This window comes from Arachis ipaensis, chromosome B7, assembly GCF_059453495.1.
Source record: "Arachis ipaensis isolate K30076 ecotype BB chromosome B7, ASM5945349v1, whole genome shotgun sequence".
In the NCBI taxonomy this organism is placed as follows: Eukaryota; Viridiplantae; Streptophyta; class Magnoliopsida; order Fabales; family Fabaceae; genus Arachis; species Arachis ipaensis.
Genome location: NC_142442.1, coordinates 23,280,569 through 23,300,632, shown reverse-complemented (window position 1 = coordinate 23,300,632; position 20,064 = coordinate 23,280,569). Strand labels below are relative to the sequence as shown.

The 20,064-nt window shown below is 34.2% G+C and overlaps 2 protein-coding genes across 3 annotated transcripts; both read right to left on the bottom strand.

Annotated features, from left to right (window-relative positions):
• Nucleotides 1-5,600: 5,600 nt before the first annotated feature.
• Nucleotides 5,601-6,086, bottom strand: LOC107606901 (wound-induced protein 1-like). The gene has a single exon (XM_016308904.3). The coding sequence runs from the start codon at nucleotides 6,084-6,086 to the stop codon at nucleotides 5,601-5,603; it is 486 nt and encodes a 161-aa protein (XP_016164390.1).
• Nucleotides 6,087-7,425: 1,339 nt separating this feature from the next.
• On the bottom strand, nucleotides 7,426-19,675 carry LOC107606900 (HEAT/U-box domain-containing protein). Of its 2 annotated transcripts, XM_088493539.1 has the most exons (16): nucleotides 19,430-19,675; nucleotides 19,190-19,322; nucleotides 18,653-18,715; nucleotides 18,143-18,220; nucleotides 17,912-18,003; nucleotides 17,235-17,337; nucleotides 16,425-16,577; nucleotides 14,807-15,456; nucleotides 14,193-14,658; nucleotides 13,358-13,878; nucleotides 12,240-12,930; nucleotides 11,009-11,690; nucleotides 9,757-10,775; nucleotides 9,186-9,644; nucleotides 8,532-8,762; nucleotides 7,426-8,231 (listed from the first exon to the last, which is right to left on the bottom strand). In XM_088493539.1, the coding sequence occupies exons 1-16, from the start codon at nucleotides 19,483-19,485 to the stop codon at nucleotides 8,004-8,006; spliced, it is 5,625 nt and encodes a 1,874-aa protein (XP_088349665.1). In that variant the 5' UTR covers nucleotides 19,486-19,675; the 3' UTR covers nucleotides 7,426-8,003. The 2 variants fall into 2 exon arrangements, with proteins under 2 accessions (XP_088349665.1, XP_088349666.1); XM_088493540.1 differs by lacking the exons at nucleotides 17,912-18,003; nucleotides 18,143-18,220; nucleotides 18,653-18,715; nucleotides 19,190-19,322; nucleotides 19,430-19,675 and having other exon boundaries at nucleotides 17,245-17,322.
• Between the last annotated feature and the right edge of the window lie 389 nt (nucleotides 19,676-20,064).

The window sequence follows — 20,064 nt, the reverse complement described above, 5'->3', positions numbered from 1 at the left end:
ACTAACCTGAATAAATTGCTAATTCAAGGAATAAGATAGGGTTCTAGTCTGCTTGACATTGGTTGAAGCAGGTTCTGACCTCTTATATATGGATTTTAATCAAGAATGTAATAATTGAATAAAAGTTCTTAATTTATTAGATGTTTATTATCAACTAAAGTGGATGTTCATTTTACTATGTATGTAGATGGTTCGTTTATTTGAAAAGTCGATGTTTATTTTATTTATAATATTGATCTTTTGCTTGATTTGTTGAATTTTGCATGTACATGCTCCATTAGTTTCTTTTGTTAAATAGTTTTAGAGTAATGGAGAAAAATTGGATTAGACTTAGTTTTATGTTTTCTTGAATTGAAGTTGGGTTTGAGTTAGGCTATTTAAACATGGTGCACGGATGAAAGTTTGGTTAATTTGTTAGATGTTTATTATCAACTAAAGTGAATGTTCATTTTACTATGTATACATATGTTCATTTTATTTTGTGTTGAAATTGAGTTTCACTTAGTTATGCTTTTTTTATTGGTTATAGTGAAAGTAATTATTTAATTAATCACTTAGTTATGCTTTTTTTAAGTTAAGATTTTTTCCATAGATTGTTGATTATCTTCTAAAGCTTGGAGTTGATGAATTCTTGTTACACACTAGTAATTGATATGCATGCGTAAAAATTGAGCTGTGTTCCTGTTTTTCAGTGCACATCGACTATTGTACGGGTTACAAAATTGAAGAGCAAGGAAGAGTAAGAAGGATCATAGGTACAATATCTGGCATCCAAAAATGTTGGAGAAAGATTACAAGTAGAGAGCTTCTGACAAACTTCCTTAAGTTAGCCTTGAAGAGCTTAATACTGTCATCATGTTGCAGCATTTCTTGAAGATTCTTCTTATGTTAACACACTTTTAAATATTGATGACTAACTGTTGGCTTTCTAGTATTTCTCTAAACTATAAATTATATATCTCGTGTAAATGTTATGTAATAAAAAAATTTCTTTTAATTTCAAATTAAGACTTTATTTGTTTTAAAGTTAATATCAATGTTTAGAAGAATCATATTTTAATCTGTAATTCCCAAACCATAAAACAAAAGAAACACGCGGAGAATTCGGATGCAAAAATCAGAAAATTAAGTAAAGGACAAATGGTATACTCAAAATAAACATCCACTCTAAAATGAAAGGAACAATTCACATACACAGTAAAATAAACATCCGCATTAATTGATAAGAAACAACAAAACAATCGACCAAAAATATCACTCGTGCATCATGTTTAAATGGCATAACTAAAATCCAGCTTGAATTCAATCAAAATAAACTAAATCTAATTCAACCCACATAATAAAAAAACTTGCAGGGCATGTGCAAACAAAATGCACGAAATCAAGTAAAGGACAAATAATATACCGAAAATAACCATCTACTTTAGAATGGAAAGAACCATCTGCGATTATAGTAAAATGAACATCCGACTTAGTTTAAATGGCTAAAGAAAAATACAATCTAGTATTTGTTTTACAAATCTAAATGTCACATAACCCTGTTATAACTTAATCACTTATATCTAACTGCAACAACTCCAAGCATACTTGAACTCAGTGAATGGTACACTAAATCCAATTCTACAATATGACTAAGTTTTGTCTTATCAGTTTATAGCTCAGTCACGTCCGTCACGTCCACGACCTGCAATCGAACACAAACAAAAAACCAACCAAAGGAATTAAGTGACGTATGGTACTACGACATAAATATCAGCAATATAAACCACCAAGAAAATGACTAACTTAAACAGGATTAACCGTGTTAGTAAAATTTTAATTTATAATAGACACCATGTTCACAATATTTTTTTTAACAAATTCTTCTAATTAGGCAAAATTATATTAAATTCAATCCAAATCAAATAAACATCCAAATTAGAATGAAAATAACTATCGACCTACCTAGTAAAATGAACATCCAATCTATATTAAAACAACTTTACACTGAGAGTGCATCAAAATTAAATTCTAGAACATATATCTATGCTTTTCTTAATGAAAAAGAACCATTGGAACTCCAAGCCATAGAAACAAAAACAGAAAATGGATATATACAAAATACTATTCTCTCTAGAACTATGCCAACCGTAACAGATGTGTGCTTGAATTTTGATGTACTTTGGCACCGAGTTCTATTGCAAGGCAACTTTACATTTGCAGTTTCTAGAATATCTCTAGATAGACCATTAACTCCTGCCCCATAGGGTTCATGTCTATTGGGGTTGACATGATCCGAATCATTGCAAGCTCTCAAGGATGAAAAACCCAACTCCACATAACCCCGCATTTGATTCATACACAAATCCATATTCTAGTCTCTTAAGAGCTTCATTAAAGTAAAGAAAGAAAATAAGCATACTTTAGAGATAAATAAAAACAATTTAACAAGGAAAATAACATCACCAACAAATTAAGATAACCATCAGCAAATCATTGTTACCAGGAGGTACATTCCCAGAGAGCGTATTGTTGTGAACATCCAGAACTTGCAGTGAAGTAACATCAGCTAGTCTAGAGGGAATGGAACCAAATAGCTGATTAGAGCTCAAATCTAGTCTCATCAACATTCCCAAATCACCAAGACTAGCAGGGATTGCACCCGTTAACTCGTTCGATTGCAAAGCAAGAACACTAAGCTTTTTCAAATCACCAAGCTGTGTAGGTATGCTTCCTATCAACTGATTGTAACAAAGCTGCAAAACTACAAAGCAGAAAAAACATATGCAAGATAAGCACACTCCCAAGTTTGAATCACCAACAGAGAGCTATTCACATCTAAAAAAAAAACAGCAGAAAACATCAACTTTTTATTGCAAGAAAAAGCTTGTAAGACTCAACAACAGAGTTGAAGGGGATTGTTTCCCATATCAATATCACAATATGTTTAATTTTTTGTGTACATTAGCAAAATGCAGGAAAAATTTTTTTTGGGTGTCTGAGAAAACAATGAAACACGCTAAAGAGCTAAGCTATCCTTCACAACAAAATTGAGGAAAAAATATGGCGAATAAAGGATTTATTTTAACGGTTTAAATAGTAATAATTTTGTTCTCTATTCATGGTCAAATTCATATTTATGTTTAGGCAGAAACAAGAACTTATTTGTTGCAAATACAATAATGATAAAAATAATATACAAAGAGATAGATAGATACAGAGACTTACAGAGCCATTAGTAAGAGAGTTGTGATCAGTTGGTCCTTGAGTTCCCATGACTAATCAGAATAATGATAAAAAAAACCCACAAAATATCCAACAAAATTTTATTCAAATCTGGAAAATCAATGACACTATAAACATACAAATTGAAACAGCACTGTAGATAGGAGATTATTGTGTTGGTGGGCGTCAGTCGCGGAGAGCAGAATTGCAACAAGCCTAGTGGTGCGCAGGGGGAGGCCGTTGGGCAGAAAACGGTGGCGAGCTTCAACGGCCGTGCTAACGATAGTCGGGGTCGCTGTATCTTGGTGGAGGGAGACATGAGGAAGGACGCGCCCGCTGGGGCGCGATTGAGGAGGGCGACGCGAGGGGAACTTGGTGCGGTGGATGATGGCAGCATGAGGGAGGAAGAAGGGATGCCGGTGCTGAAAGGAAAGAAGAAGAAGAACGGCGATGAGAGGAAATTAGAATTAGGGCTGCCGTCTGTGTTGAGGTCAGTGAGGAGAATCCTAATTTTGTTTAAATTTTAAATATGAAACAATTAATTAGTTACCCATAATTTAATTTTAATTTCAATTAAACTCCCATTGTATACATTGTACAATAAGAATATTGGCTCCTCATACTTTTCCTAATCGAAAATATAACTTAAAACATCTTCAATTATCATTTTCATCCTCTTGTAGATCAATAATATTATAGAAATTTGTAAACAAATGGTCTTGATAAAAAAAATGCCTAGCTTGCTGGGGAAGCCGCTCCATTCCACCCCCACCGAAGCCCGCCAAAACCCACGAATTAGGTGGTGTGGATTAGGCAGGCTTTTTAAGTTTCGCAGTTTCAAAGTTCTAGTCCAACCCGCCTTTTTTGGCGGGCTACACAGGCCGATCTGATGGGTTTTGGCCCGTTTGCCACCCCTAGTTGTAAGAATTAGATCAAGAGAGTGAGATTCCATCGTCAAAAGAGTTAAGAAGTAGGTCTTTTGGAGCAAGCAACAAGAAACTGTAATCTCGCATGATGAAATATTATGTATTAAGGACCATATATTTATATATGTATAACTGAAAAATCATGATATCTTTAATGCTTTGTTTACTAGTTATGACTTTTGATTTTCGATGATTATGAATGAATTAAAAATGTTATGATGTGTGGTTTATGATATTTTTTATTATTACGAAATTTTAAAGTTTTGAATTTCAAAACATGGCACTTCAAATAAAAAATAATTATTTTAATATGGTCTAAATGACTTTAAAATATATAAAAAAAACTATCATTATAATTAGATAAAAATAACATTTAAAAATCGTCATTTTAAAGGCATAAATTGTCATTTTATTTAGGTAAAAAAGACAGTTAAAAATAGCTATTTTTAAATGTATAAAAAATTCATCTGATTCAAATACTAATTTTATTTACGGTGCGATTTAGATTGGATAATTTTCTCTAAACAATCCAATCCAATTTTAAGCGGTTTGAATTGGATTGGATTGGCAATTCTGTAAATTAAAAAAAATGAATATACATAACAAGTCTTAATATTAAATTTTAAATAACTAACAATGATATAAGAAGTCTCAATATATAGTATATTAAAAAACTAATAATAACATGAATAGAAATAAAATTATAAATTAGTTAAAATAAAAAAATAAATTCCTTTTTAAATTCATAAAATATTAACTAAATAATAATAATACATGAATAAGATAAAAAATATAACAATGAATATATTATAGTTAAAATTTTAAATATAATAATAAAAAATAATATTATATCACATTGTAGGATTTGAATGGGATTGGATTGATTTTGAAAAGTAGATTTAAAATTCAATCAGATTCAATTCATACTCTAATCAAATTTAAATTAGTGCAAGTTTTAGTCCGTTTTCGATTTGAATTGAATCGAATTGAATGAATGATTTAATTTGAACACCTATAAATAAAAACATGAAACTCAATTATTGAATGAAATCACAACAATAATAAATACAAATATTATGGAATTTGGAGATGACAATTGGTAGGGTAGGATAGGGTTTAGACATAATTCTATTCTTACTCGTAGATTGATTTTTCGCTAAAACTCAACCTTACCTTACCTGTGAATTTATAACATGTCAACCCTAACTCTACCCGCACTTAATCCGCGAATTATAAAATAATACAATATTCAATAATCTAATAAAATCTTGAAATTGTAATTTAGTATTTACATATCTCTAATAAATAGATTTAGTTTTTATAAAAAAAATGTTAAACTTTTGACTGAAAGTTCTTGATTTAGTAATTAAAAGGTTTTTGGTTATATATATATATATCCTCAACCGTACCGGTTGGGCAACCATAGATAGGGTTGCTGCTGCAACCCCTAGCGGAGTTAGTGAGTTACCGCTATATTGCAAGAATAATTCCAGGCACAGAGTCATCAACGAGCTTGCTCTTCCAAACGCAATGACCCATGGAAGAGTAACAAGCATCATCATCATCAGCATCCAAATGCTTCCTAAGCTTAGTGACAATCACCGAAGTGTTGAGATACTCTCTGATCTGAGTAATGACCCCGTCAACGGTAATAGTCCATGCATGCACCCACCACACGTTGTTCACCTTATCGTACCCTTCAGCGATAATCACCAATCCAAACTCTTCTATGAGATGAGGAACAAAAGGGTTTGATGATGATGCTGAAGAAGAAGTGCATGTTAGCAACGGAATCAAATGGTGGCGATGACGTTGTGGGCCATGGAACCACCATTCTAAGTTTGGGGCAAGAAGGAGATGCAATTTGTCCGCGTCTTTGGAGATTATGGCTTTGTATAAGTCTCTGATGATTCTCTTGTTGCGCTCTTTTTCCTCTATTATTTCAGGCACCACCATGTTAATCAGTTTCTCTTCAGCTTTTGAATCCCAACTGCTAAATGTGTTATTAAACTTTCTTGCTAATGCTTTCCCAAACCACAAGAGCAATGTGTCTTTTGAGAGATACGGGAATGAAAGAAAATAATGGGGTGTTTTATATATATTGTGGTGGAGCTGAGATGATCATTTGAACAACCTTAATGGATATATAGATATATTAAAACGTTAAATAATCTTTGGCATTGTTGTATATTTCTTATGTATATTTTCCTTTTTAGAAAAATAATTATAGTACTAGCTTTATGTATACATGTATATTTTTTATTTTTTGTATTAAAAGTGATTGATAAAACTAAAATTTGACTAAATTAACTCCAATCTTTCTTCGAGAAAAGTGCATGAACAAGAGCAATCAATATTTCTATGAGGTGAAGGACACTGTAATGTACATGAATGGATTAGAGGGAAAAAGATTTTTTAAAATGACAACATTAGTACAGTAAGAAAGTATCCGTTTAATTATTGTTAATTTTGTAATTTACACCATGGATTCTATTATCTTAATTCAAGAGTGACTAAACTTTTAATTTTTTATCTTACTAACTTTCCCACTTTAGAGCACTTTAAAGGAGAGTGATTCAGATTGGATTAAGAAGTCATGGCGCACATTATATCATCTATTATTGGCAAAGTTTGTCATGTTATATTCTTCAATTTTTTCATCTAACCTAAATAATAGTTATATTTAAAGCCATTTATATTGGGCAATGCCAATGATTAAAAGTGGCAAATTATATGCATGAGTTTACTTATATCGATGTTATGAATATAAATCATAAATATCAGCAAGAATAGGTTAAATACCAGACGGAATGACCTCTACAACGCTAGGAATTCTGGTCTTGAGTCTTACACGTCATATGTCAATCATATTGTATGGATCTAATTTTGTTTGTATATGCCAATTTTTACCGGAATTCGGTAGGATTCCATATCTTAAATATAGTATTATAAGCTGGCAGACGTTAGAGAATTGATAGTTTATGGGTGAGGAGATGAATACAGATATTGTGAATATTTATAGAGATTAAGTGATTAACATTTCTAGCAGTGTAAAATGTTCAACCAAATTAACTAATCTTATGTCAACTAATGATTTATTAAGCTAAAATATTCTCCATCGTTTTGCTTCCATTTATTTTCACTTGATAGCCATATAGTAAAATTGACACTATATTTGAACTTCCAATCTTTGCAATCATTGAAAATACCAAATGGTTGTAAATTACAAGTCAATGACCAATATAAAGACTGATACAGGCAAATGCATATTGGATAACAGGCTATATCGGTCGAGTTTTTGTACTTAAAAAAGTTCCCATGGCTCATTGGTGAATATAGATAACTGAATAATATGTACATATACAACTGTTCTTGTTCAAACAAATCTTTGATCACATGTTAATTCTCTAGATTACAAAAATGTTATTGTCTGTACTCTGTAGAACCTCCACTGTTTTGGAACCGACCCTATTCTAGACATAACCAACACACAACAAAACTATTATTACTGTGGTGGCGAAAAACTAATCAAGACAAGAAATTTGAAAAGATGGTATCTGATAAGTCAGAGGGGAGAATGATATCTTTCTCTAGCCTTAGTAGTAGAGATGTCATCCCTGTTAGTTGTCGCTGAAAAATCACAGACAAGCTTCCTCCTCGGCTCACCGAGTTCAACACACTGCTTGAAGAAAAGCTTAATGGAAAGGAGTTGGATTCATAAAATTATAAGCTTTGCGAACTAGTTTCCATATGCAAGGCGCAGCCATAATTCGGATGTTCACACATAAGGGATGATTCTGTGGCATCTACACATTCTGACCATATATGCAGCATGCAAAATCGGCGATATTCATCACTGCAGTAGTAGTAAACTCAGAAGGGAGACTGACACAATGGGCAAGACGATTTGTGAGAAGTTGAAAACCATTTATAAAGACAAGCAGAATGAAATTTGTGTTTGCACGTCTTGCAAGCAAGGCGAGGAAGGCTGTGGTTGGTAGTGTGGATGACACTGTAACAGATTGGGCACTCCTCAACACCTTCAAATTCTTTATCAAAATTGCGCTTCCAAATTCCTATAGCTTCTGCTAAAGCTCCATTCTACAGGAACAGAAAAAGGAATTGTCAGCTTTGGTGCAAATATGCTCTGATAAGTACTAATACATTGATTTCAGTTTCCACCATATATCACAATGTAAGGTGTATAAAGTTCAGCAACAACTAGTAAAATGTAGCCAACAAAAATATATGAATTACCTGTGAACTACATAAAATTGCAAAATATTTGAGGTTTTGACACTACAATTCAATTGGTAATTCTAGGCATTTTTCAGAATAGAGCAACATAAACAGAAGGCAAAGACATGATGTAAAACTTAACCACAGTCCATAACAAATTACCTGATTACGAACAAATAGCATCATTGACATCAACCATTTCCTTTGCTTGGTCTCACTTATCCCTAGGCTCCTTGTACAATCAACGTCTACAGGCCTTAGCGGATAAGATGCTGGCAGGCGAATGACTAAATCCATTCCCGTTTCATCCTTTGTGTAAGTAGCAACCACCTCATTTGCTGCTTTGCTTACACTAACTGAGAAATTCTCATCAGAATAGTTTTCCCTCTTAATCTGTATTTAAGATAACATGTATATATCAGAACTCAGATTATTTATAAACTAATTGCATGCTTAACCAAATAAGTATAAATGTTCAAAGCACAAAATCAGATTCCCAATTGTACCCTAAAATATATCCAATCAGAAGTTTAGATCTACCCAAGTAAGCTCCTTCATAGTGCGTGCAAAACATATCTTGTAACTTGGATATGACTATATGACATTAGTGATCTGACTATAGCACTACTACATCATTCCACTAATGTATTACTTTCCTATCATTTATTTCTTATAACAAACGTGTTGATTATATCATGTGACACAGGGAAAAGGAGTTTCTACACTTAGTTAACACTAAAAGCTTTTCTATCATCAAAATAAAATAAAATCATCACACAGCAGACTACTTTTTGTGGAGAAGAAACTAAAGCATACCAATGACAATTCATTTGCAATGAGAGGAGGGCTACAGCAAGTCCTCGTAAAGGATTCAATAGCAGCTGAAGTGTTACGATCACGCAAATCACTGAACCAACCACGTACATATGCAGGAAGAACACGAAGCATCAAGCCATACATTGCACCAGCAAGAGATGAAATTTTCACCAATTCAACAGGCCAGAGAGATTCCACAGAAGTAAACAACGAACCAGTTGTTATGGCACGGGTGGCAGCACTTGCAGCTTCTGATAAACCACCAGAAAGCTCTGCATCTTTCTTTTTCAAACTCTGAATCATGGAAATATCTAGAGGAATATGCTGAAAAAGACAATCTAAGATAACTGAAGTAGCAGAGTCTTGTATGTACTGGATCAGTCTCTCCCTCAAAGATGATGATGAAGGCAATGAACATAGATGTGATATCAACATTGACCAAGCAAGGAAGAGGTTTACCTGCAGATTTTGTTGGATAGAATGAATATCAGAGATGAAATGGAAAACCCAAGAAAACCTATAAATAGACATTAAAAAGAAATGCTTCACATATGAAGCTAAGTGTCCTTACTCGTTGTTGTGCAAGTAAGTCCATTTCAAGAACCTCAAAAGGTGCCTTTTCAACCATGGAAGATATTTCCTGTTTCAAATGGACCTTTTCTTCTATGGTTAATTCCTGGTCACTACCCGCGTACATATCTGAGTTACTAACATTATCTTCGACGACAGCCATGCTTATAACGGGCTCATTTGAAAGAACAAAATATGCAGCAAACTGCAATAAAGGAATTGGCTTCGAAGTGAAAAGTATAGCATACAACGAGCTAATGGGACCTTCACTTAATCCCCAAAATTCCACTGATTTCACAGCTCTATCCCTAGCTTGTGATGAGGAGTTAATAACACAAGAAGCTACCAATTCCCAGAAGTAGGTGTATTCAACACGTGATGATGCAATAACTGATGCAGCTTCTTTGAAACATGCATTTACAATAGCCTCAGAAATGCCAGTACAAAATAATAGGCGAAGGATACCCTCTAAAATTCGATCTTTAACAGATTCCAATTTTTCTGATTTCATTGTATTCAAATTATCTCCTTCTTCAGCTTGTTGAAGTTTACACTGCTTAAGGAGAAGTGAAAATGACAACAGAGCATTTTCACAAATCTTTATAGGAAATGGATCTGAAATCAAAACTGTTTCCTCAATTTTCTTATACATCAGATCTAAATTATCCGATGAACTGTCAACAAGACCATTTACATTTTCAGCTACATCCTCCATCTTAACAACTGTTGATTGAATCCAAGACCTTAGGTTAGAAAACAGGAAGTCCCAATCTTCATCACTAAATTCATTCAAGCAATAGCCTACTGAAACAACCATTAGTTCTGATAGCAGCATCTGGACCACTGGAAGCTGGTTGACAAATGCAGATTCACCAGCAACATTCCTTTGCTTCTGGAATAATTCATACAAAAGTTTCCTCTCATCAGCACTGACACTTCTTGCTGGCTTTATCGCTTGAGGACCACCTATTGCACTGAATGGGTAACATGCTATAACCAACTGAAGCCAATTTTCCATATCTGCAGGAGTCATGAACATTTTCATCAGAAACATGTATTTAATTCTGGTACTAAGTTTTCTCATTCGGGATAAAAATTATTCGGAGCAATTAAAAATTGCACAAGCCCATAGATGCATTTATGCACAAAACAAATGTGTAACTTTTGTTTAACCCTGTCCTGCCAAATATAAAGTCTCTTTAGAGAGATTTGAACTAACGTGTGTTTATAGATTGGAAGGAAAAGGAATTCACCTTGTCCTGTTTTCCACGTGACCAAAGGTGGGAGCCTTAGAGTCCTCTCCAGCCAGTCTATCATAGTATTTTGGACAAAATTTTCTTCTGAAGAACAAGGTTGAGCATCTCTGCCAGGCTCCATATCATTGTACAATGGTTCTAGAAGTATACTTATAAGCAAAGGAAGAATGTTAAGACAATTTGTATTAACAGCTTCACCAATGAAAAGCTTATTTACAAGGAGCTCAAGTAGACTCAATGCCTTCTCTGCCCCCCATATCTTCTCTTTGAACAAAGTAGACAGAAAGGCAACAAGAGCTCTTAAGAATGGTGCTTGAATGCCTTCCACTTCATCAACTGGTACTGGCCACATAGTAACATAACTCTTTGTATCATTGCATCCATAAACAAGAGCGCCATCAAGCAAGATACTCAATGTTTCATCTAACAGGCTTGCCTGGGGAGAAATAGTTCTTTTGGCATATGCAGCAAGTGAAGGTAAGAAAGAAGACACAGCACTGTTCCCTGGCCATCTCCATGTACATAGTATTTCAGCAGCTAGACAAGCAGGAGAGGCACCCTCTTGACTTACTTCAAGTGTAGATTGCTTGTGCATTGAATATCCCAGGATAAACTTATCAATCCCAATCGTCGTGATTAACTTGTCAATTAATGCTACAAACTTCTGATGTCCTGAAGCCTGCATTTGGTATAATTGGTGGTCAAATTTTCATTGTATATTGGGCTTAACTTTTACTATATGTTCAAACCACATAGTTCCCTATACACAGTTAAATTCATCAATGCATGCAGCACCTTTTGGTACAAGGAATTAATAATTATTTGAGCACTTACATATAAAATTTGCCAATTAACAGATGAAAAGCACTGAAAAACATTCGACATGAATTAATAAATATCATGGGTTGTCTCCATGGTGAAGCCTATGTCCAACCAAATGTGACTTACAATGCATTGCACCACCAATATGTCCAGAAAAATAAACCAGTAACACATACAATTCATTCTATAATGCAAACAAGTAAATATGAATGGGTGGCCCAGCACATGAGGTTTCTTAAGGATGGTAGATTAATGCAATCTTATACCCCAGAAATGGAGATAAACAAAGTAACAGAAGCATGTGGTCAAGGTTCACCATCTAAAACAGTACACATCTAAAAAATAAAAAATAAAAAAAGATAACACTGACATAATAGAGAGTACCATTAATCAAATATTCCAATACCTTTGTCAAGCTGAAACTTGGAACCACAAACACAGGCCACATTTCACCCTTGCTAAGCAGCAGATGTAGCAGAGTTTGTTCCTCATCTTCATTCAAACAGACGTACTCAAGAATTTGAAGCACCCAGGTAAAGCACAATGATATGATTCTCTCATTTATTAGTTCGTCTTCAACAAACACTGCAGACCTTACTGATTGAATTAAGATATTCAACAACCTCTTGCGGCTATCTAAGCAAAGGCTTTTCATAAATTGAACATTTAACTTATTGCGGAAAGCGCACACAAATTCACCAAATGACAACCTGGCTTTCGTTTTAATCATTGATTTGTCATCAAGCGAATCATCAAGAGCTTTAATTAAATTAGACTCCCACTCAATGACAAAGATTGCAGACAGAATTCCTGATACAAGTCCACTTTCCCCATCAAGTGTCTTTAGGCAAAAGAAACTACCATCAAGTATCTCGAGAGCAAACTTAGCAATCTCAACAATGTTGAGAGAACTATCATCTTCCACACATAACTTTGCATCATCGCTTAACACAGAAGCTGTATTCTGTACCCAAAGAAAAGGTGAAACCTGAATAAAACTTATTAATTTCCGGAGGATGTCCTTGTAGATGAGAATCAATGAACTTCTCGACAGAAAAGCTGTAGAATTTCCTTCTGTCGAACCACCAATAAGAGAGCTGCAAAAGATATGCGATCAAAGAGTCAACGATATTATCAATCTTATATTTCTCTTTTACAGGCGTTTGAAATACAATAAGAGCACAATAAATATAGACTTCGCATGCATTTTGTAAAATCAACAATGCATGGAAGATGAAAAATATAAGCTGCCATGTCATCACCACAAAATCCTTTATCCACTCAAGAGGCAAGAAAACAAAAGACTCCACCAGTTCAATTTGTCACTTCCCCTTATTCCTCATCCCCTAAAAACGATAAAAACACACAAGGTTGAACCACTTCAACCCATAATACTATCTTAATTTATAAATGGAAAATACTTATAACGTAATAGTCACATTATTGGATCATTTCGTCTTATTTAACAAGTAAACTTATAATGTATATTACGACAACATGCTTCAGATTAAATAACTGACTTACCACATAAATTGCACATGAGAAGCACTAAAAGGAGGCAAAGAACGGCAAATAGAAATAGCAAATGATTCCAAGTGTTCATGATGCCAATCTTCAGCATGAGTGCCCTTTTTATGACCTGAATAATCTCTCTTTTTCCTATTCATAATCTCATTCCTTGCTTTTTCAAGGAGCATAGCCAACATTGCAGCATGGGTGGCATCCACCACCCCAGGTTGGCATCCAGGAGAACTTCGGTTAACAACATAGTCGATAATGAAAGACCATTGTTCAGAAAAATATTCATCATCTAGTAGTGCCAACAACAAATCCAGTCTGGCTTTGGTAGAGGTTTTATTTTCCTGTAGACACCAAGGAACAAAAATACTCTTGAAGATTTGCATAAAATCCTCAGCTTCCAATTCATCATTTGAAAGCTGACTAGAACAGTACCCTCTGTTTTGAATAAAAACTTCTTGGACTATCTTTTGTGGTCCAAATATGGAGACAGGAACAGATAGAAGTCCCACAGTACATGGAGTATCCTGATATATTAAAGCAAAGTGAGTTCAGGAGTATTGGGAGAAAACATTTTTTCTTCATCAAGTGATCCCATAGAAATCTAATAACTTAACAATTCCAAAATCCTATGCAACTTTTTAACCCCTATTTTTAATGGGTCAACAACAATGGCAATATTGTTTTAGTGAGAGAGAGGAGGAGGAGGAGGATTTTAAAACAAAAAATAGAGAATAACTTCAACGTATATTTTAGTTTTCACTAGCAAACATATATAAATGAATTTAAAAAAGTAAGAGAAGACCACATAAAGTGCCACAAGTTACTAATATCAACTTACGGATGATCTAATAATCGAGAAAGACTTTGCCAACAATGGTCCAACAATATAGACCAACGGCCAACTTGCACCTTTAACCACTGCATGTTGCTCCAGCAATGACATGAACAAGATGATCCGTTCAATGAGCTCCACATTACTTGCTTGCTGAAGAATGCCCATGTAATTCTTTTCAAGTTCCAAAACAAAAACAGTCATAAAATTCCTATCTAACACATAAATTCCTGAAAGGATTTCAATAAGGCTTTTTCCCAACTCTTGCAAATAGGGCATTGGATCCTTCGTATTCAGCACTGTCTTCTTGTTAAGAGTTTCCTCAGATGAATCTGCAGCTTTTCCTGAATTGATTATGTCATAAGCTTCCATGTTTCCAGCTGTAAGGAAATCCTGCCATAAATGCTTTACTAGGACTTTATCAACAAGAGTGACTTGGAAATTCCTGATTGAGTCCACTCCATCATTAAATCTGATACAAACAGAAGAGAGTTGGGTTACAGAAAGAAATTATTGCATCAATATTCCTTTTTTTTTGTTAAAGTGAGGGCCAGGGACAGGCACAAAAATGAATATATCTTCTAAATGCAGATGGCCACAATGAATGGGATAATTTGTACCTTGACGCATTTTTCAGTGACCAAAGAAAACATTCTTTGAAAGCCTGGAAAAATGCTGTTCTATCTGTAGATAGAGAAGTTCTCTTTCCTATCCACAAGTTCTTGAAAAACTCGGGAAAAAATTTATCCCCTTCTATAGACTTAGGAGGCACACTATCCAAGAATAAAACCAAAGCTGGATATGAAATCTGCTGGGAACCAAAGCACCCATTTCTAAGGAAATTCCAAAATGGATTCAGTATGCCTTTCTGAACATTCATGGAGGTCCAACCATCAGGGAATCCTCTAGAGAAAAGTAATATTACATCCCACATCGAGCGATGACAAGTTGTCTCCTTCTCATTGAAAGCACCAAGAATTGCAGTGGCAAGAGTTTTTATATTTCCATCATTAATCACCTGTGGTATATTTTTTATTAAGCTCTTCAACAAGTTATAAGTAGCTGATCGGATAGCAGGTCTTTGTGACTTCAGGAAGTCTAGAAAATTTTTATGATCCATTAATAGCTTTTCAGCAAAAGAAACAGCAGTCACCCTGGCTTTTGCAGCATGTTTAGGTTCAGCAGTTACGTTCTCAAAGCCAGGTCGTTCTTGCTGGCAAATTAGAACATCAAGAAGTGTGGCCAATGCTAGCAATGTTGATGATATCACCTGTAAAACCAAAATGGAGAAGCCTCAGGAAATAAAAATTAATGGTCTAACAAAGAAAATTCAAATATGTAAAATACTGAAAATACTGAATATCCAAACTGCAAAGTAAAAGAAAACAGGTGAGATAACAGTAATAATAGTAAGAATGGTGCAGAAAAGGGGATGAAAAGAAAACAATAAGTATGTGCCACTCAAATCAGGTACAATTTAGTTGGGGCTACAGGCACATATACTCAGTTCTTGTGATTCATCAACATGGGTCTAGTTTAAAAAAAATAATAAATCACTCCGAGAGGATAAAACTTCTAGACGCATCAGGATGTACTTATATCCTCAACCATTCATTACTTTGGACGAATATTAACAGACCCAGAATATATTGATGCATAATAAGTGAAATACTCCTCTTATCTATTTATCAGTGCCTTTTAAGGATTTTGCATAAGATTAAGGGTGTTACTAAACAGGCAAAGATATAGAATAAATATGGCTTTTACAATTTATGACTGGATTGACAAAACAGAGATGCATTGTACTTTGGATGTTCAATGAAATCAAAAGTCTGTTTATTTCTTCCTGGTTCCAGGTAAATCCTCTCTCCGTGATGATTTCTATGGCTTCTGGATAATCTGACTAATTTGAACACAAGATAATCTCAAAAACACCAAAATAGGTCTCTGCATATAAACAGATTCTAATTGTATATCCAACCATACCATGGAAGCAAAATAGAAAACAAGCCTGAAGTGAAGGTGTCCACTGTTATTTTAAATTTTTTTCAAAAACATACCCAAGAAAACACTTATCTAGAACCTGCTATGCCAAAAAGGGGACTTGCATCCTTACAATTTACAACTCAGGATACTATCTATCCTAGTCAATAAAAAAGATGAAGCAGTGTTAACCAATAAAACTGAAAGTTCAACTTAAAATGTTTTATATATAGAAAGGTGATTTTTGCTATACACCTGCTGGTAAATCTCTTCCAGCTCATCCGAAGCTACAGCCTTGTCAGATAAATTTTGTGGTGTGAGTTTTAGGTTTTCTTCTAAATACATGAATATCTCTGTTGTGCATAAAATCAAAGCATCAAGTCTTTTTTCGTGTGCGGGGAAGGCTGCCTGCCAAAATTAAACAAAGAATCAACCACATATATCACAAAACATAATTGAGGATCATTGCAAATCATTTTGAACACCAAACCATAGTTCATAAATATCTTTTACATATATATGAGGACTTTACAAAGTTAAGTGCAACTTTACAGGTTAGAGTATTCAGTATATGACGGTGACAATACTATCCAGAAAACCTTTCCTCCATCATAGAACTTCATCTGAGAGCAGTGGAGGGGAAAAATAAACAAATAAAAGATTTTATATTTCAACCAAAACAAGAACTACAATCTAGGATTTAATGAATATATCAATCAACTGGAAAATCAAAAGGAGTTGAGTCTTTTCTAATGTAAAATCACTAATCATAGAAGAAGATTCTCCTTGTGGCTCCCTCCTCAATTCCACAAAAACTGTAATATAAAAATTAAAGTGAACACTAGAAGTTCTGAGCAATAGCTAGCCATTAATCCTTCTACACATAATACTCAAGTAAATATTCGACAGATCATTTGTGTTACCCACAGAACGAAGTTGAAAGCACATGCATGAATGAAACAAGCAACAGATTCATAAAAAATATAGCTAATCTTTTCTACTTCCAACAATGAAATGGGATCATTTAAAACAAACAGTAGTTAGATAAAAACCAATGTAGCAAACCTGCAAAGACCTTTTTGCTGCCTGAGAAACTTCATAGGCTGGATCAAATTGCGCAAACCACCATGGTCCCATCAAAGTCTTCAGATGTGGAGCCAAATCTCTCCTGAGAAAGGGGTGAGAAGTCAAATATAAAATCTCTGTGAATGATGTCCACTCCAGCATATTCAGATAAGGATCAGGTATTGATGGACAAATAATATAAATAAATAACTAACAATAAAATTCATTCAAAAAAAATTTAGTTGTTGGGTACACCTAAAGAAAAGATATCCACTCCAGCATATTCAGATGTATTAATGGACAAATAACACAAATAAATAACTAACAATAAAATTCATTCAAATAAAATTTAGATGCTAGGTACACCTAAATAAAAGGATATCTGGTTACTAAAAGCTCCCACCTAGTCAGAAAAGCTTTTGTAGATGTTGGTAGACTACATAGATGTTTGGCTTCTCAGAAGCTATTGATGAAAGCATTCAAATGGCAGAATTAAAACTAGAAGTTCAGTGAGTATCACACCTACTAACATCCAGCAATGAAGTGTGAAAATAACTTACATTAATATTACTTAAGAAGGGTAAAAAATACCAATATACTTTTTAAACTTGCATGCATTCAGATAGCATAAAGTTATACAGTAGAAAAAGCAAGATGTGCCTGGAAAAAGTTCTAACCCAATAGAGACAACAAGAGTGGTCATTGTATCATGAGTGGCCCGCCGAACCTCCCTATTGTAGTCCATCAATAGCTTTTTATATTCAAATGCCTACATAAGAGCAATTTACATAGCATGATATCAAAATAAGTGTCTTTGACACATGAGATGAGCACATTTATAATTTTTAATAAGGTCATAAAGCCATTTGATGGCACAAATGAATTATCATCATATTAAAATTGCATACCCATTGGGGAACAATTAGAAGAACGTCCTTTGCAGATTTTTGTTGAAGCAGCACAGATAAAGCTCCCAACGCCTTAAGCTGCAAATAAAGAATAAAAATAAAAAAGGGGGACAGATAAAGGGCAAAAACAGCAAAATCAATGAGATACTGGTACCATATAACATAAGAATAGATTCATGACCAGACCAACCACAATGATCACTGGAGACACTGAATAAATCATTAAGCCAAATTAGAAGCATCTCAACAACAGATAGCAAAATAGTAATAGACACAAGTGGCAGTGGCACCATCATCTTTAAAGGGAGCAAACATCAAAATCTATACAGTTCCATTACCTTTAAGCATGCTTTATTTTTTATCATCTATGATTGGCTAATTCATAAAGCTGGAAAGTTGCAAGCTCAAAGAGGAACAGGACAAGGTGCACCAAAAGATGCACAAAGAATATCATAACTAGTTCACATGACATTGTCATCAAATAGTACCCCAAGTTGATCCAAAAATTACCTTAGTAGTGGGATCCTTCCTGCCTAGCCTCTTCAAGTGCACCGCGATTTCGCTATCTACATCCTGCATATCAAGACAAAAACAATTTAGATATTAAAGAAAGGTATAAAGCATTAATGACAACGTTATTTCATTAAGAGAATGGTCATGACCCAACCAAGAAACTTGGATCCTCTAAAGTGTAGAAGGTAAAGGGTGACATTTAAACCATTGATGGGAAAACTAAAACCATTGATGAAAAAATTGAATTTTCGAGATATAATTAGACATAAGATCATGCACAACCAATCATGTATTCTGTGCCATTAAATTTTTTAAATCGACAGTTCAAATATTACACTTTACTCTTTAAAGTACACACTTCAGAGGAGCCTGATCATTGATTAATAACTGAGATTAAAGCTACTAACATTAATCACAATAGCAATATGCTTATTTGATATACACAAAACAATCATGGTTAATTCAAACTCAGCTCGTACAGTTAAGAATCTAGAATGCTAAATAAAGAGAGAGAAAGAATCCGTAGGGACATACGGGAAATGGGAGAGAGTCGTCGGTAGAAGGAGAAGGATCAAGGCGTGAACTGCCGACATAACCACCGAATCCGACGGCGGCTGCGGCTGCGGCGGAGGAAGAAGAAGTCGACGTCAAGAGCGAGGCGGCGAGACTGCAAGAAAGATAAAAATAATAAAAAAGAAATAAATAAATTGATTACTGGTGTTGAGAGAGAGAGAGAGAGAGAGAGAGAGAGAGAGAGAGAGAAGGAGACTGAACCTGCTGCTAGAAGGGCGTGCCTTGGTTCTTGCGGCTTCACCTTTTTGCCTTCCCATTCTAAACTGTTTCTTGTTGCTTCTGTGCGATTGGTACTGTAAGTCTGTAAACTTGTCTTGTGTTGTCTTGTATTGAGTCGTGTGGGTGCGAGCTTGTTGCAGCTCCTTCCTTGCAGCTGATGCTGGCAAACACAACTAGTTGGGGTTTTTTTTCACTTCTTTTGTTCTGCCTTTCTCTTCCCTTGCCCAAATTCCCAATTTGCTCTATTTTTTAAATAATAATTAAAATCTTACTTTATCTTCTTAAAAATTTTACAGAATAAAATATTATTTTTGTCCATAATATTTGAAGTAAGTTTTATTTATGTTTCTAACATTTAAATCGTTTTATTTATTTTTTTAACATTTATAAAAATGATTCAATATTATCCTGCAGTTAATTATATTAATAGATCAGATTATTTTCATTTAAATGTATTCATTTTTAATTAGATCTCACTTAAATGCATTTGATTTTAATATTATACCCAAAATTTGTGTTCAGGTTTAATTATGTCCTAAAAAAATAAATTATGTAAATATTGCAAGAATTAATTTTAACTTTTAATGGGTTATTTTTCGGAATGGATCATTGATTCT

Coding starts and splice junctions, on each gene's coding strand:
- LOC107606901 (XM_016308904.3), bottom strand. CDS start 6,086: ATGGTGGTGCCTGAAATAATAGAGGAAAAAGAGCGCAACAAGAGAATC.
- LOC107606900 (XM_088493539.1), bottom strand. CDS start 19,485: ATGGGAAGGCAAAAAGGTGAAGCCGCAAGAACCAAGGCACGCCCTTCT. Junction 18,004..18,142: donor TTCTAATTGTTCCCCAATGG/GTATGCAATTTT, acceptor GCTCTTATGTAG/GCATTTGAATATAAAAAGCT. Junction 9,645..9,756: donor ACTTACTTGCACAACAACGA/GTAAGGACACTT, acceptor CAAAATCTGCAG/GTAAACCTCTTCCTTGCTTG.